This window comes from Symsagittifera roscoffensis, chromosome 5, assembly GCF_963678635.1.
Source record: "Symsagittifera roscoffensis chromosome 5, txSymRosc1.1, whole genome shotgun sequence".
Classification (NCBI taxonomy): Eukaryota; Metazoa; Xenacoelomorpha; order Acoela; family Convolutidae; genus Symsagittifera; species Symsagittifera roscoffensis.
Genome location: NC_087066.1, coordinates 633,852 through 650,834, shown reverse-complemented (window position 1 = coordinate 650,834; position 16,983 = coordinate 633,852). Strand labels below are relative to the sequence as shown.

The 16,983-nt window shown below is 35.3% G+C and overlaps 1 protein-coding gene across 4 annotated transcripts in view; it reads left to right on the top strand.

The window, feature by feature from the left end:
• Positions 1-864: 864 nt before the first annotated feature.
• Positions 865-16,983, top strand: part of LOC134845553 (uncharacterized) — a 53,639-nt gene continuing 37,520 nt past the window's right edge. The window contains exons 1-3 of one of the 4 annotated variants that reach the window (XM_063862489.1): positions 865-1,065; positions 2,172-2,490; positions 15,131-16,241. In XM_063862489.1, coding sequence (XP_063718559.1) covers positions 16,139-16,241 — 103 coding nt within the window. In that variant the 5' untranslated portion in view covers positions 865-1,065; positions 2,172-2,490; positions 15,131-16,138. The other 3 variants (XM_063862491.1, XM_063862490.1, XM_063862488.1) reach the window with 3 other exon arrangements.

Genomic DNA, 16,983 nt, shown 5'->3' with positions numbered 1-16,983 from the left:
TCAAAATTAGGAAAATTTTTACCTTTTTTTTGTAAAAGTATGGGGGTGTAAAGATTGCCGATAGGGTCAATTGGGGACAATTAAGCGCGATATATTTCGCGCTTTTAACGCATCAGCGGACATTTAATCCGTCGTAGAAATTATTCCAAATTGGTTGAAGCAAGCTAGTTGTCAAAAGTGCTAAGTAACTAGAAGCTAATTTGAAAAAAAGTACGGCGTGTGGCTGGATGGTCTTTAAAAAATTCTCAACATAAAATTCTTTCAACCGAGCAATGCTTCATAAACCTTAAAAGGTAGTCGAAACAATCAGGGCTTTGCTCTGATACGAAAGTTGACGGAAAATTAATTTCATAACCTTTTCATGCAAAGAAAACTACAGGGACCATTATCACAATAAAGCTCAGGATTGTTTATGCGCGGTTGTTACAAAAGTCCCTTTTTGTCCTAAAATGAGCTTTTTTGAGCCAAATTCAAACCAGATAGAATTTCCGGATGAGGAAATACGAACATACGTACAGCGGTGTTCTGCAATGTACAAAGATGCGATGCATGTAATAACCCGATAGATTTGCGCAGTTTGTTTTCCCTGTTTTTATGGCATCTTCTATAAAAATATGGCGTGGAATGTTCACAATATCACCCCCTCCCCCTGCAATGGCTGTGCTTCCACTCCAGAACTGTTGTGTGGGTGAGCAGCAGTGGCTCAATTGTGTCATCTCATTGACTGTGTGTGTCTGCTATGCTATGTGTGGAATATTCCCCTGCATTTTTTCTTTCATCTCTGTTCCAAATACTTCCGCGCCGCCGCCGTCTCTTCATTTTGCTCAACGAAATCTCGAGAGAGAAAAAAAGACAGAGACGCCATAAAGCAGCAGCAGCAGTAGCCTAAACTGTAGTATTATAGTGTGTTTCAGTACGACCGCTTCCTTTCTATTCCAAACCACACTTTCCCTTTCTGTTCATTCCTCAATTCCATCCTGGCTCCGCTATTTTCCACCACATTTTTACAGCACAGCTGCGCAGTCGAGACTCCAGAGAGAGAGAAAAGAGAGAGAGAGGCAAACAGTAAGACCTTAGTTGTGTTGTATTTTGCATGTGTGTGTGTGTGTATGTGTGTATGTGATGGGCAACACAGAAGTATAATTGTGGGTGGTGGTCGCATATCCCTCTCCCTCTTTTCCCCTTTTTCTCTGCCCTGCTATTTGTACAGATAGTAACTGATTTACACTCATGTACTATGGCCACCGCATCAGGGAAGAGAGAGAGAGAGAGGTATGTGGAAATGGGGAAGGGAGGAAAAGAAGCTGCATGGCCATACATGCGTATATCCGCAGTGGCAATGGACACATGAGAGCCACACACGCACACACTAATACATGGGCACTCTGCCCCTGCCTCTGCCTATTGAGAACAGACGAGAACAGAATAGCAATCTAACATCCCACACACACAAAATACACGTTTTCACATTTTCCCTCTTTTTCCTGTGTGGCTCTCTCAACATATATACAAGCACTAAACATACACCTTCCTTGTTCCATTCAACATATATTTAGCGCAATATGCTTTACAGCGCCTTTTAGCTGCTTCTGTCTCAAATTTCAGGAATTTACTTTTTCTAACCATTCATAACAGAACTAACTAAGCAGCTAATATTTGAAAACAGGTAAGCAGCTAAAACTAGTGTTGCATATATTGCTCCTCACTTTTCCTCCCTGTCTCCACACACACACACACACACCAATTGGGACACAGAGTAAATCTCGGCATAAACTGTTACCCTAAGAAGAGCCCTGCTGAGCTTACCTGTGTGTTCACGTGTGGTGTATAGTGTTATAGCACTGCAGCTTACTACTAGTATAGTGGCTATGTGCTGTGTCTATATGTAGAAACAAGGGCTGTTCTATGTGCACTTCCAGACAACAATTGTAGCCTGAACCCTCTGCTCCATATAGTCTCTTTTTATTTTGATTATAAACGCCACTCATTATTCCCATATTCCTTATATGCTCAATTCCCCCAACTCGACACAAAATACATTCGAACAACACACATACATACACATACACATACACATACACATACATACACACAATATATATTCCGTGCAATCTTGCTTTCTGTCAAAATTTGGTTAGCCGGCGGCTGTTCACGTTCGCCTCTCTCTGTAGTCGCAACAACCTCCACTTCCAGAGAGAAGTCTGCTTACGATTATTATCAACACTCACTGAATTCAATATTGGTCAACAAACCATCAAGAGTATAACACGACTGTCGCCTGTCAACTCAAACTTATCATTCGGCTGCTGTCGACAACCAAGTGCGTAGTCGCATACAGGGCCCCGCCCTCACAAAACCCAAAGTAAACACACTTTCCCCAATACAACTCTCCTCTACATATAACCCAGCTCTCGCCCTGGCTCACCTGGATCGACATACCTGTCCACTGAGCCTCTGACCATCTGTCTGCTTCGTGGCTGTTCATTTATTGTTAGTATAGCTCATTTCCAAATAGATAGATAAAAGCAGCGTGTGCAATTTCTTCGACATGCGACATTCTTCCCCACCTAAAGTTAAGAGTTCGGAGCATTGTAAACAACTATTGGTTACCCTTTTTTGGGAAAGAAAGTCCTTGTTTACCCTTTTTTAATTTGCACTAAGTTTATTTTAAAATGATGCCATAATTTCATGCACGAGACTTACTTTTTCATGTCGTAATCTTAATTTATGTCAAGCGCATTTTTCATTGCCAGAGTTAGACAAATGTTCAATGCGGCAAAAAAATTAAATAAAAAAATTGGCACAGTGTATTTTTTTTATAAAACAGCTCCTAGGAAAATAAAAGAACAAAAAAACTAATTCTTATAAAAATTGGGAAAATCTTTAGCAAGCAATTGCTGCAACAATTGCAACTGAAAATTGTAGCCGAAAACCTAAAAACTAAACAAAACCTGGAATTCGAATATAAAAAGTACTGAAATGCAAATAAAACTTCCAGTGGTTCTTTTCGAGATTACATCTACGTTTTTAGCGTTGATTTATAATTGCTTGACGCGTACTTGTTGAATTATAGTTTACTATGAGGTTATTAAACCCGTCAATTTTCTCGGCGAATCTTCGATACACTTCACTGGTGTGATTCTTGCCTCTTAACCTATGGTATTCTTGTTTAAGAGAAACGCTTGCTCGAGTGGAAAATTACTTGTCATACAATTTTCATAAAAAGAAAATTGGTTATCACCCGGGTTGACAAAATATGCTTATCATTCAATTTTCATATATGAAAAAAATGTTTACCATAATCTTTGATACAATTTCATAGAGAAAAAGTAAGTGTATGAAAATAGCAAAATAAGCATTTTTTCCATACAATGAAATTTTATGACAAGCATTTTTTCCATAAATGAAAATATGAAAGCGAAATTTTGCGTTTCAACCAAAAAACTAACCAAGGATTATTTGTCATAAAAATTACAGAGTGTAACTGGCAGTTACCACGTAGATAAACTGCATTTGGTGCTTTTAGCCATGAAAGTAAATCTGAACAATTTCACATGGAATTATATACCAAAAAACTAACTTTTTGAATATGGCTGGATAGTCTTTACTTGAAAATTTTGGTGGTTGAGAAAAAAGGCCTGTTTTTATACAAATTTATTTATCTTAGCAGATGAAACAAAAGATAATCGTGTTTACAAAAAAACACTTCCTTGTGATTTGTGGACTTTTTGGGTAAAAAAATCATCGTGGACTACCTAATAAACACAAAAAAGTCAAATTTTGCATGCAAAATTTTTTTTCGTAAAATTTATATTTCAGCACAGAAGCAAGTTTGCAGCCAAAAAAGGGATTAAAATTTTTCTGCCTCAAATTTTTGTTTTTGTTTGTGAAAAAAATGCATAGCATACAACTTTCATACCATTTTTTTGTATTTGGAATTGTACGAAAGTGTATGATAAGCATTTTTGGTCAACCAAGGAAGCTAACTAAATAATAAATAGAGACTTCAAAACGAGAAAATTATTCGACCCATCTAAATGCCGTATTGCACTTTTTGGAGAAAATACATCACCCTCTGCAACAGATTTTTTCAGCTTTGGGTTTGACCAACGAACAAGAACAGCTAAACATTCTGCGAAAACGGACTTTAAAAGCTTAAATCACTGCAATAAAAAACAACAAGGAGTATTTTTGGTGAATGAGGAAACTTTTTCGATACAATTGTGGTCCCAGAGTTAGGCTGAAAAGGAGGACTCACTACATATGATGCGCACCGCAATCGATCACTTATGATTTGTTATTGAAAAAAGAAAAGTGAAACTGTGCCAAGAATCCCAGCAATAATAGAAAGTTTTGACCCATTCTCACGAGTGATGGGAATTATAGCCAAAGTGAAACTGTGCTAAAAATCGGAACAATAATAGAAAGTTTTGATCCATTCTTGCGAAAAATAAAAATTATAGTCAAACTGAAACTGTGCTAAAAAACCCATTAATAATAGAAAATTTTGATCCATTCTTGCGAATGATGGGAAGTTAGTCAAACTAAAACTAGGTTAAGAATCTTTGCAAAAATAGAAAATTTTGACCCATTCTTGCTAATGACGGGATTTATAGTCAAACTGAAACTGTGCTAAAAATCCCAGCAATAATAGAAAGTTTTGACCCATTCTCACGAGTGATGGGAATTATAGCCAAAGTGAAACTGTGCTAAAAATCGGAACAATAATAGAAAGTTTTGACCCATTCTTGCGAAAAATAAAAATTATAGTCAAACTGAAACTGTGCTAAAAATCCCAGCAATAAGAGAAAGTTTGATCCATTCTTGCGAATGATGGGAATTATAGTCAAACTGAAAGTGTGCTAAAAATCCCAGCAATGAGAGAAAGTTTTGATACACTCTTGCGAATGATAAAAACTATAGTCAAACTGAAACTGTGCTAAGGATCCCAGCATTAAAAAAATTTTGTTCCATTCTTGCGAATGATGAGAATTATAGTCAAACTGAAACTGTGCTAAAAATCCCAGCAATAAGAGAAAGTTTGATCCATTTTTGCGAATGATGGGAATTATAGTCAAACTGAAACTGTGCTAAAAATCCCAGCAATAATAGAAAGTTTTGACCCATTCTTGCGAATGATAAAAATTATAGTCAAACTGAAACTGTGCTAAAAATCCCAGCAATAAGAGAAAATTTGATCCATTCTTGCGAATGATGGGAACTATAGTCAAACTGAAAGTGTGCTAAAAATCCCAGCAATGAGAGAAAGTTTTGATACACTCTTGCGAATGATAAAAACTATAGTCAAACTGAAACTGTGCTAAGGATCCCAGCATTAAAAAAATTTTGTTCCATTCTTGCGAATGATGAGAATTTTAGTCAAACTGAAACTGTGCTAAAAATCCCAGCAATAAGAGAAAGTTTGATCCATTTTTGCGAATGATGGGAATTATAGTCAAACTGAAACTGTGCTAAAAATCCCAGCAATAATAGAAAGTTTTGACCCATTCTTGCGAATGATAAAAGTTATAGTCAAACTGAAAATGTGCTAAAAATTCCAGCAATAATAGAAAACTTTGATCAATTCCTGCGAATGATGAGGATTATAATCAATTTGAAATTGTGCTAAAAATCCCAGCAATAATAGAAAGTTTTAACCCATTCTTGCGAATTATGGTAATTATAGTCAAACTGAAAACGTGCTAAAAATTCCAACAATAATAGAAAACTTTGATCCATTCTTGCGAATGATGGGAAGTTAGTAAAACTGAAACTGTGTTAAAAATCCCTGCAAAAATAGAACAATTTGACCCATGCTTGCGAATGACGGGATTTATTGTCAAACTGAAAGCGTGCTAAAAATCCCAGCAGAAATAGAAAGTTTTGAACCATTCTTGCGAATTATGGGAATTATTGTCAAACTGAAACTGTGCTAAAAATTGCAACAATAATAGAAATTTTGACCTTTCTTGCGATTGATAAAAAATAAAGTCGCACTGAAACTGTGCTAAGAACCGTGCAATAAAAGAAAATTCTGACCCATTCTTGCGAATGATGGGAACTTAGTCAAACTAAAACTGTGCTAAAATCCCAGCAATAATAGAAAGTTTTGACCCATTCTTGCGAGTGATGAGAGTTAAAGCCAAACTGAAACTGTGCTAAAAATCGCAAAATTAATAGAAAGTTTTGACCTATTCTTGCGAATGATAAAATTTAAAGTCGCACTGAAACAGAGCTAAAAATTTCCGCAAAATACAACGAAAGTGTATGATAAGCAGTTTTGGTCAACCAAGGAAGTTAACTAAATAATAAATAGAGACTTCAAAACGAGAAAGTCATTCGACTCATCTAAAATTTACTGCCGTATTGCACTTTTTGAGGAAAATAAATCACCCTCTGCGCAGATTTTTTCAGCTTTGGGGTTGACCAACGAACAAGAACAGCTAAACATTTTAAGAAAACGGACTTTTAAAAGGCTTAAATCACTGCAATGAAAAACAACAAGGAGTATTTTTGGTCAATGAGGAATCTTTTTTGATACATTTCTATTCCCAGAGTTAGGCTGAAAAGGAGGATGCACTACATATGATGCGCACCGCAATCGATCACTTATGATTTGTTATTGAAAAATGAAAACTGAAACTGTGCCAAGAATCCCAGCAATAGTAGAAAGTTTTGACCCATTCTTGCGAATGATAAAAATTATAGTCAAACTGAAACTGTGCTAAAAATCCCAGCAATAAGAGAAAATTTGATCCATTCTTGCGAATGATGGGAATTATAGTCAAACTGAAAGTGTGCTAAGAATCCCAGCAATGAGAGAAAGTTTTGATACACTCTTGCGAATAATAAAAACTATAGTCAAACTGAAACTGTGCTAAGGATCCCAGCATTAAAAAAATTTTGTTCCATTCTTGCGAATGATGAGAATTGTAGTCAAACTGAAACTGTGCTAAAAATCCCAGCAATAAGAGAAAGTTTGATCCATTTTTGCGAATGATGGGAATTGTAGTCAAACTGAAACTGTGCTAAAAATCCCAGCAAAAACAGAAAGTTTTGATCCATTCTTGCGAATGATAAAAGTTATAGTCAAACTGAAAATGTGCTAAAAATTCCAGCAATAATAGAAAACTTTGATCAATTCCTGCGAATGATGAGGATTATAATCAATTTGAAATTGTGCTAAAAATCCCAGCAATATTAGAAAGTTTTAACCCATTCTTGCGAATTATGGGAAATATAGTCAAACTGAAAATGTGCTAAAAATCCCAGCAAAAAAAATTTTGAACCGTTCTTGCGAATAATGGGAAGTTAGTCAAAATAAAACTGTGTTAAAGTTCCTTGCAATAAAAGAAAGTTTTGACCGATTCTTGCGAATGACGGGGTTTATATTCAAATTGGAATTGTGCTAAAAATTCCAGCAATAATAGAAAGTCTTGACCCATTCTTGCGAATGATGGGAGTTATAGCCAAAGTGAAACTGTTCTAATAATCGGAACAATAATGAAAAGTTTTGACCCATTCTTGCGAATGATAAAAATTATAGTCACACTGAAACTGTGCTAAAAATCCCAGCAAAAAAAGAAAGTTTGATCCATTCTTGCGAATGATGGCAATTATAGTCAAACTGAAGGTGTGCTAAAAATACCAGCAAAAAAAAACTTTGTTCTATTCTTGCGAATGATGGCAGTTATAGTCAAACTGGAAATGTGCTAAAAATTCCAGCAATAATAGAAAACTTTGATCAATTCTTGCGAATGATGGGGATTATAGTCAATTTGAAAGTTTTGACCCATTTTTGCAAATGATGGGAATTTAGTTAAACTAAAACTGTGCTAAAAATCCCAGCAAATAGAAAGCTTTGAATCATTCTTGCGAATCATGGGAATTATAGTCAAACTGAAACTGTGCTAAAAATCCCAGCAAAAATAGAAAATTTTGATCCATTCTTGCGAATAATGGGAAGTTAGTCAAAATAACACTGTGTTAAGGTTCTTTGCAATAAAAAAATTTTTTGACCGATTCTTGCGAATGACTGGATTTATATTTAAATTGGAATTGTGCTAAAAATTCCAGCAATAATAGAAAGTTTTGACCCATTCTTGCGAGTGATGGGAGTTATAGCCAACGTGAAACTGTGCTAAAAATCGAAACAATAAAAGAAAGTTTTGACACATTCTTGCGAATAATAAAAATTATAGTCAAACTGAAACTGTGCTAAAAATCCCAGCAATAATAGAAAGTTTTGACCCATTCTTGCGAGTGATGGGAATTATAGCCAAAATGAAACTGTGCTAAAAATCGGAACAGTAATGGAAAGTTTTGACCCTTTCTTGCGAATGATAAAAACTATAGTCAAATTGAAACTGTGCTAAAAATCCCAGCAAAAAAAAAAGAAAGTTTGATCCATTCTTGCGAATGATGGGAATTATAGTCAAACTGAAAGTGTGCTTAAAATCCCAGCAATAATAGAAAGTTTTGACCCATTCTTGCGAATGATAAAAGTTATAGCCAAACTGAAAATGTGCTAAAAACTAGCAATAATAGAAAACTTTGATCAATTCCTGCGAATGATGAGGATTATAATCAATTTGAAATTGTGTTAAAAATCCCAGCAATATTAGAAAATTTTAACCCATTCTTGCGAATTATGGGAATTATAGTCACACTGAAACTGTGCTAAAAATCCCAGCAAAAAAAAGAAAGTTTGATCCATTCTTGCGAATGATGGGAATTATAGTCAAACTGAAGGTGTGCTAAAAATACCAGCAAAAAAAACTTTGTTCTATTCTTGCGAAAGATGGCAATTATAGTCAAACTGGAACTGTGCTAAAAATTCCAGCAATAATAGAAAACTTTAATCAATTCTTGCGAATGATGGGGATTATAGTCAATTTGAAAGTTTTGACCCATTTTTGCGAATGATGGGAATTTAGTCAAACTAAAACTGTGCTAAAAATCCCAGCAAATAGAAAGCTTTGAATCATTCTTGCGAATCATGGGAATTATAGTCAAACTGAAACTGTGCTAAAAATTCCAGCAAAAATAGAAAATTTTGATCCATTCTTGCGAATAATGGGAAGTTAGTCAAAATAACACTGTGTTAAGGTTCTTTGCAATAAAAAAATTTTTTGACCGATTCTTGCGAATGACTGGATTTATATTTAAATTGGAATTGTGCTAAAAATTCCAGCAATAATAGAAAGTTTTGACCCGTTCTTGCGAGTGATGGGAGTTATAGCCAAAGTGAAACTGTGCTGAAAATCGAAACAATAAAAGAAAGTTTTGACACATTCTTGCGAATAATAAAAATTATAGTCAAACTGAAACTGTGCTAAAAATCCCAGCAATACTAGAAAGTTTTGACCCATTCTTGCGAGTGATGGGAATTATAGCCAAAATGAAACTGTGCTAAAAATCGGAACAGTAATGGAAAGTTTTGACCCTTTCTTGCGAATGATAAAAACTATAGTCAAACTGAAACTGTGCTAAAAATCCCAGCAAAAAAAAAGAAAGTTTGATCCATTCTTGCGAATGATGGGAATTATAGTCAAACTGAAAGTGAGCTAAAAATACCAGCAAAAAACTTTGTTCTATTCTTGCGAGTGATGGGAATTATAGTCAAACTGAAATTGTGCTAAAAATTCCAGCAAAATAGAAAACTTTGATCAATTCTTGCGAATGATTGGGATTATAGTCAATTTGAAAGTTTTGACCCATTTTTGCGAATGATGGGAATTTAGTCAAACTAAAACTGTGCTAAAAATCCCAGCAAAAATAAAAAGCTTAAAATCATTCTTGCGAATCATGTTAATTATAGTCAAACTGAAACTGTGCTAAAAATCCCAGCAAAAATAGAAAATTTTGATCCATTCTTGCGAATAATGGGAAGTTATCCAAAATAAAACTGTGTTAAAGTTCCTTGCAATAAAAGAAAATTTTGACCGATTCTTGCGAATGACGGGATTTATATTCAAATTGGAATTGTGCTAAAAATTCCAGCAATAATAGAAAGTTTTGACCCATTCTTGCGAGTGATGGGAGTTAAAGCCAAAGTGAAACTGTGCTAAAAATCGGAACAATTATGAAAAATTTTGACCCATTCTTGCGATTGATAAAAACTATAGTTAAACTGAAACTGTGCTAAAAATCCCAGCAAAAAAAGAAAGTTTGATCCATTCTTGCGAATGATGGGAATTATAATCAAACTGAAAGTGTGCTAAAAATACCAGCAAAAAAAACTTGGTTCTATTCTTGCGAATGATGGGAATTGTAGTCAAACTGAAACTGTGCTAAAAATTCCAGCAATAATAGAAAACTTTGATCAATTCTTGCGAATGATGGGGATTATAGTCAATTTGAAAGTTTTGACCCATTTTTACGATTGATGGGAATTTAGTCAAACTAAAACTGTGCTAAAAATTCCAGCAATAATAGAAAGTTTTGACCCATTCTTGCGAGTGATGGGAGTTATAGCCAAACTGAAACTGTGCTAAAAATCGCAACATCATTAGAAAGTTTTGACCCATTCTTGCGAATGATAAAAATTAAAGTCGCACTGAAACTGTGATGAAAATCCCCATAAAAAAAAAAATTTTGGCCCATTCTTGCGAATGATGGGAATTATAACCAAACTGAAACTGTGCTAAAAATTCCAGCAATAATAGGAAACTTTGAACCGTTCCTGCGATTGATGGAAGTTTAGTCAAACTGAAACTGTGATAAAAATCCCAGCAATAATAGAAAATTTTGCCCTTTCTTGCGATTGATAGGAAATTAGTCAAACTGAAACTGTGATAAAAATCGGAACAATAATAGAAAGTTTTGACCCATTCTTGCGAATGATAAAAAATATAGTCGCACTGAAACTGTGCTGAAAACCGAGCAATAAAAAAACATTTTTACCCATTTTTGTGAATGATGGGAATTTAGTCAAACTAAAACTGTGCTAAAAATTCCAGCAATAACAGAAAGTTTTGACCCATTCTTGCGAGTGATGGGAGTTATAGCCAAACTGAAACTGTGCTAAAAATCGCAACATCAATAGAAAGTTTTGACCCATTCTTGCGAATGATAAAAATTAAAGTCGGTGTGAAACTGTGCTAAAAATTGCCAAAAAAATAGAAAATTTTGACCCATTCTTGCGAAAGATGGGAATTATAGTAAAACTGAAACTGTGCTAAAAATTCCAGCATTAATAGGAAATTTTGAACCATTCCTGAAATTGATGGGAATTTTTTCAAACTGAAACTGTGATAAAATTCCCAGCAATAATAGAAAATTTTGCCCTTTCTTGCGATTGATAGGAATTTAGTCAAACTGAAACTGTGATAAAAATCGGAACAATAATATAAAGTTTTGACCCTTGCGAATGATAAAAAATATAGTCGCACTGAAACTGTGCTAAAAACCGAGCAATAAAAAACATTTTGACCCATTTTTGCGAATGATGGGAACTTAGCCAAACTAAAACTGTGCTAAAAATTCCAGCAATGATAAAAATTTTTGACCCAAACTGAAACTGTGCTAAAAATTGCAACATCAATAGAAAGTTTTGGCCCATTCTTGCGAATGATAAAAATTAAAGTCGCACTGAAACTGTGCTAAAAATTGCCAAAAAAATAGAAAATTTTGACCCATTCTTGCGATTGATGGGAATTATAGTCAAACTGAAACTGTGCAAAAATTTCCATCAACAATAGGAAACTTTGAACCATTCCTGCGATTGATGGGAATTTAGTCAAATTCAAACTGTGATAAAAATCCCAGCAATGATAGAAAAATTTGCCCTTTCTTGCGATTGATGGCAATTTAGTCAAACTAAAACTGTGATAAAAATCGGAACAATAATATAAAGTTTTGACCCTTGCGAATGATAAAAAATATAGTCGCACTGAAACTGTGCTAAAAACCGAGCAATAAAAAACATTTTGACCCATTTTTGCGAATGATGGGAACTTAGCCAAACTAAAACTGTGCTAAAAATTCCAGCAATGATAAAAATTTTTGACCCAAACTGAAACTGTGCTAAAAATTGCAACATCAATAGAAAGTTTTGGCCCATTCTTGCGAATGATAAAAATTAAAGTCGCACTAAAACTGGGCCAAAAATTGCCACAAAAAAAAAATTTTTGACCCATTCTTGCGATTGATGGGAATTATAGTCAAACTGAAACTGTGCAAAAAATTCCATCAACAATAGGAAACTTTGAACCATTCCTGCGATTGATGGGAATTTAGTCAAATTCAAACTGTGATAAAAATCCCAGCAATGATAGAAAAATTTGCCCTTTCTTGCGATTGATAGGAATTTAGTCAAACTGAAACTGTGATAAAAGTTGGAACGAAAATAGAAAATTTTGACCCATTCTTGCGAATGATAAAAATTATAGTCAAACTGAAACTGCTAAAAACGGAGCAAAAAAATAAATTTTTGACCCATTCTTGCGGATGATGGGAATTTAGTCAAACTAAAACTGTGCTAAAAATCCCAGAATAATAGAAAGTTTTGACCCATTGTTGCGAGTGATGGGAGTTATAGCCAAATTGAAACTGTGCTAAAAATCGCAACATTCATAGAAAGTTTTGACCTATTCTTGCGAATAATAAAATTAAAGTCGCACTAACACTGTGCTAAAAATCCCCACAAAAATAGAAATAATGACCCATTCTTGCGAATGGTGGGAATTATAGTCAAACTGAATTTGTGCTAAAAATTCCAGCAATAATAGGAAACTTTGAACCAATTCTGCGATTGATGCGAATTTAGTCAAACTGAAACTGTGATAAAAAATCCCAGCAATAATAGAAATTTTTGCCCATTCTTGCGATTGACGGGGATTTAGTCAAACTGAATCTGTGATAAAAATCCCAGCAGTAATAGAAAATTTTGCCCATTCTTGCTAATGACGGAAATTTAGTAAAACTGAACTGCGCTAAGAATCCCAGCAATGATAGAAAGTTTTGATTCATTCTTGCGAATGATGGGAATTTAGTCAAACTGAAACTAAGCTAGAAATCCCAGCAATTATAGAAAATTTAGACCCATCCTTAAGAATGATGGGAATTTAGTCAAACTGAAACTGTGCTAAAAATTCCAGCAATAATAGGAAACTTTGAACCATTCCTGCGATTGATGGGAATTCAGTCAAACTGAAACTGTGCTGAAAATCCCTTCAATAATCGAAAGTTTTGACCCATTTTTGCTAATGATGGGAATTAAAGTCAAACTGAAACACGAAGCTAAAAAAATGAACGACGCTTATTCATAAGTTTTATTGATCTTTCCCCCGATGTTTTTCTCATAACTAAATTTTGCAGTAATCAGTCATCGATTTGCTTTGAAGTAATTTGTGTTCTACAAAGAAGTAAACTCATATAACCGTTTTTCTTTTAGCCCTTTTTTTCAATTGAGTGCCCAGTATTTTTTTTGAATCATAGGCTGCATCAAAAAAACTGCTCTCGTTGAGTGACTTGTTTTTCTTGACAAAAAACCTTTTGTTTTTTTTTGCTCGAAATAAACAATCCATTCAAAGTATATAAGAAGAGTAAATTTTTTCTTGAAACATCGTTCAAATATAAATCAAAATTTTTGCTGATATGGAATGATCTTAAGTTTATCATTTTTGCTTAGTTGGCTTTGAACTAAAAATTTCACGGTTAGTTAGTCTCTAGTTAATTTGAAATGATAATAACTAGTCACAGGGTCAATTTAGCAAACTCTCTATTCCATTAGGAAAGATTGAAACTTTTGCGAATGTTATATAATATGAATAAATCGCAGGGGAAGTTTTCAAGTCGCAATAGGGTTTTAGAATTGATCGCAGTCACTGTTGAACTTTTTATTGATCTCAAATTGTTTTCTAAATCCTTATTTTTATTTGGATTTTGAACAAAAATACTATCATTTCAATTTTTGGCAGAAGAACAAACCTTTGGAAAAACCATCAAATCATCATGGCTAATTTTTGTGATGTGTAATTTTGGTATTGAGTGTTTACATTTTTTTCCTATACTGAGAAAGCCAGTTTTTGTTTTATGCAATAAAACTTCCCAGCAAATTGAGCTAATTCTCGTCTCGTTGCTCACGAGAAAGTTTTCACAATTTTCGAAAAAAATTCAGCGAGAAATGCTAGCCTTTAGAATGATAAACCTTTTAAACTCCAGCGTTTTTGTTCCCACAACTGAAAATGGAGAGGAACTTTTTATTCGGGTATATTTAATTTTTTTTTGTCTGCTTTTTGTTGTTATCCATGCAAAATCAGGTTCACAAATAATTGTCGGAAGGGGCCAAGTGATAAACTACGTTGAATCTTTCGCAATTTCTTTTTGAACCCGAATTAAAGAGTCCCAAAAAAGAACCGCAGTTTAGAGAAAAATTATATTTTTTTTTGTCAAATTTTGAGTGAATATTGCGAGCGAACATTGTTATAACACGGAAAAAAAATTAAGCTATTACTTACCCCAAAAATATAAGTTTTAAAGCGTATGTTAGCGCATTCTTGACTACAAAAAAGTCTAGAAAACCCAAAAAAAATCAATTTTCCTTATTTCTATGTTTTTTTTTCAGATCCGCTCGAAGCCGAACGAGGAGCAAAAAATCATCACAATTTCTTATTAAGCACTTGTTTAATTTCGTGGTCGGAACTTACTGTGCTAGTTGCATGGCAACCGGTTATCCCTGTAAACAGTTTGCTTACTGCATACAATATCAAATTAGTTTTTAAACTAATTTAATAGATGTTAGTCCAAATTGCTTGCTCTCGGCCGATGTTGAAGCTTATTATTTTTTCAATTTTGATTGAAACTTCAGTCTAAAAACTTGAAAATTCGTTTGAGATATTCCATCAGTGTTTTTCGAAACTCAGAGAAATATATGAATTTAGATCAGTTCATCGTGAAAACTTTTAAACTGAACTCGAAACTCAGACCAGAGATCATTGAAAAGCGTGAAGAAAATGTTTGCCTGCACTGAATTGTTGCTCAATCACTTGTACAACAAATTCGAAACATCGGCAATTGCGAGGTACAAAATTTAGCAAAAAACTCGCTGACGTTTTTCGTTGGACCTCGTTATAAACTCATTATTTCTGATAAAAGCCGAAGTTTTATATTTTGATACTTTGTGTAGGCACAGCACAACAGATCAAGAGAAGGAAAGGAACGATCTGAGAAGAATATTCTGAGGATACTCTACTTGGCGCCCATTTGTGGCATACAGCCTCATTGGTGTTTGGTTGCTATATATTCTGTTGTTGGTCAGTCAGTCTAGTGAAAGAGTGAGTGAGTGAGTGAGTGATATGTTAGTTTGTTGATAGATCAAACAACGTCTCAGATCGACACTCGACAGACAAACAGCACAGGTCACGACAGACACCACTAAGAGATAGAACAGAAGAGAAGAGAAGAGAACACAGCAGTCGCAGTGGGACACAAACAGGTACAGACAGACAAAAGAACAGAGAAAGAACAGATCAAAGCCCCTCCCCAAGTAGACAAGCAGTGGGTTGTTTGGTGGGGTTACAGAGTGGGAGAAGAAATTGGGGGAAACAAAACGAGAAACGAGAGACTGCAGTAATTTGCGGTCAATCCACGAGAGATAGAGAGAAAGAAGGCCAAGAAAGAAGCAGTCCATCCGTCTTTGGCACGATTGGCAACCGAGTTGTTTCACAGTCACAGTTCGCTTTAATCAGCACTGGTCTAACATTTGTATGTTATTACATTGCAACACCAAATCATCATCACCTCCTAAACTGAAGCAGTAGAAGACATACTAGAAGACAGTGGCCATCATCCCCATTGTGTTATCTGCTGTCGATCTGAAGTTGACCATCCTAATTTTACATTGTTCTGCTGCTTTTCTTCTCTATTGGCGAAGAATAAAATAAAGAGTTGTGACATTCTGAAGAGAGGAGTTGATACCTCAGATTGAGAGACCACAGAGGCCATCACGTCTTTCAACTTGCATTTAATTCTTATTTGCGACATCCTCAGATTGTCAGTTGCTTCGCTTTTTGGATATTTTGCCGAACAGGAGTAAAAGTATACGACAATAGAAGTATCATCGGCATCTTGGTTCGATTCACTGACTTCAGCGATTATTCTTTAATTACATCACAGACGGTGCAACTTGTGTGGCATGTCTCTGCCGGTCCATTCTCCCCCCTCCATCCTCCTCCTCTCCTCATTATTTCCTATTCTGGGGTGCATCTCATTTCTCCCTCTTCTTTCATCCGCCCAAGGTCAGTCTATCATTCACCCACACATTCACACACTTTTCCCTCACTCGGGCTAACTTAACTACCAGGGTGCAGATGCCCACTCTATGACCCAACTATGCTAGAACCAAACTCATGTCTCCACTTAGAACTTTCGGTCGGTAGAACTGGCATTAAGTTCGAATTCGACAGTCAAAACACAGAGTGAGCACGTCGAGACCCAGATAGCCACTTCTATCGGGCGATGGGCTCTTTAACAAATAACCTTCAAAGTCGACTTGGCTTCTTGCTAGAATTTTCATAAATAGGAAAAAAGCTCTGCGTCTCTTCAAAAAACGGCTGAACCAACTGTATGAGAAGGTTTCATGCGGGCGCCTCATCAAATTTTCATGGCATGAATGGTCAATTACAGGGGCGTATTTAGGGGGGGGGGGGTTTGTTTGTCGGACGCCCCCTCTCAGGGATTCGAACCCCTGCCAACCCAAAGGGTCCCCCCTTTGGTACTTTTTAAGAAATCCATTTGTGGTCGACCGACCCTAAAATTTTTCTAAAGGCGCCTTTGGCGCCAATATATACTAATTTTGAGGGGGAGCGCGCGCCAAAAAACGCGTTTTTTTGTCAAAAATTTCCAAAAAGTGCCCAAAAACGGCTTTTTTGACCTGTTTTTTTTCAAAAAATTGCTTGCGGCGCAGAAAATTTGGCCAAAACAGGGTATTTTTACTGCTTTGGGAGAGCTCGGAAAAACAATTCGGTCGACCTAATAAAA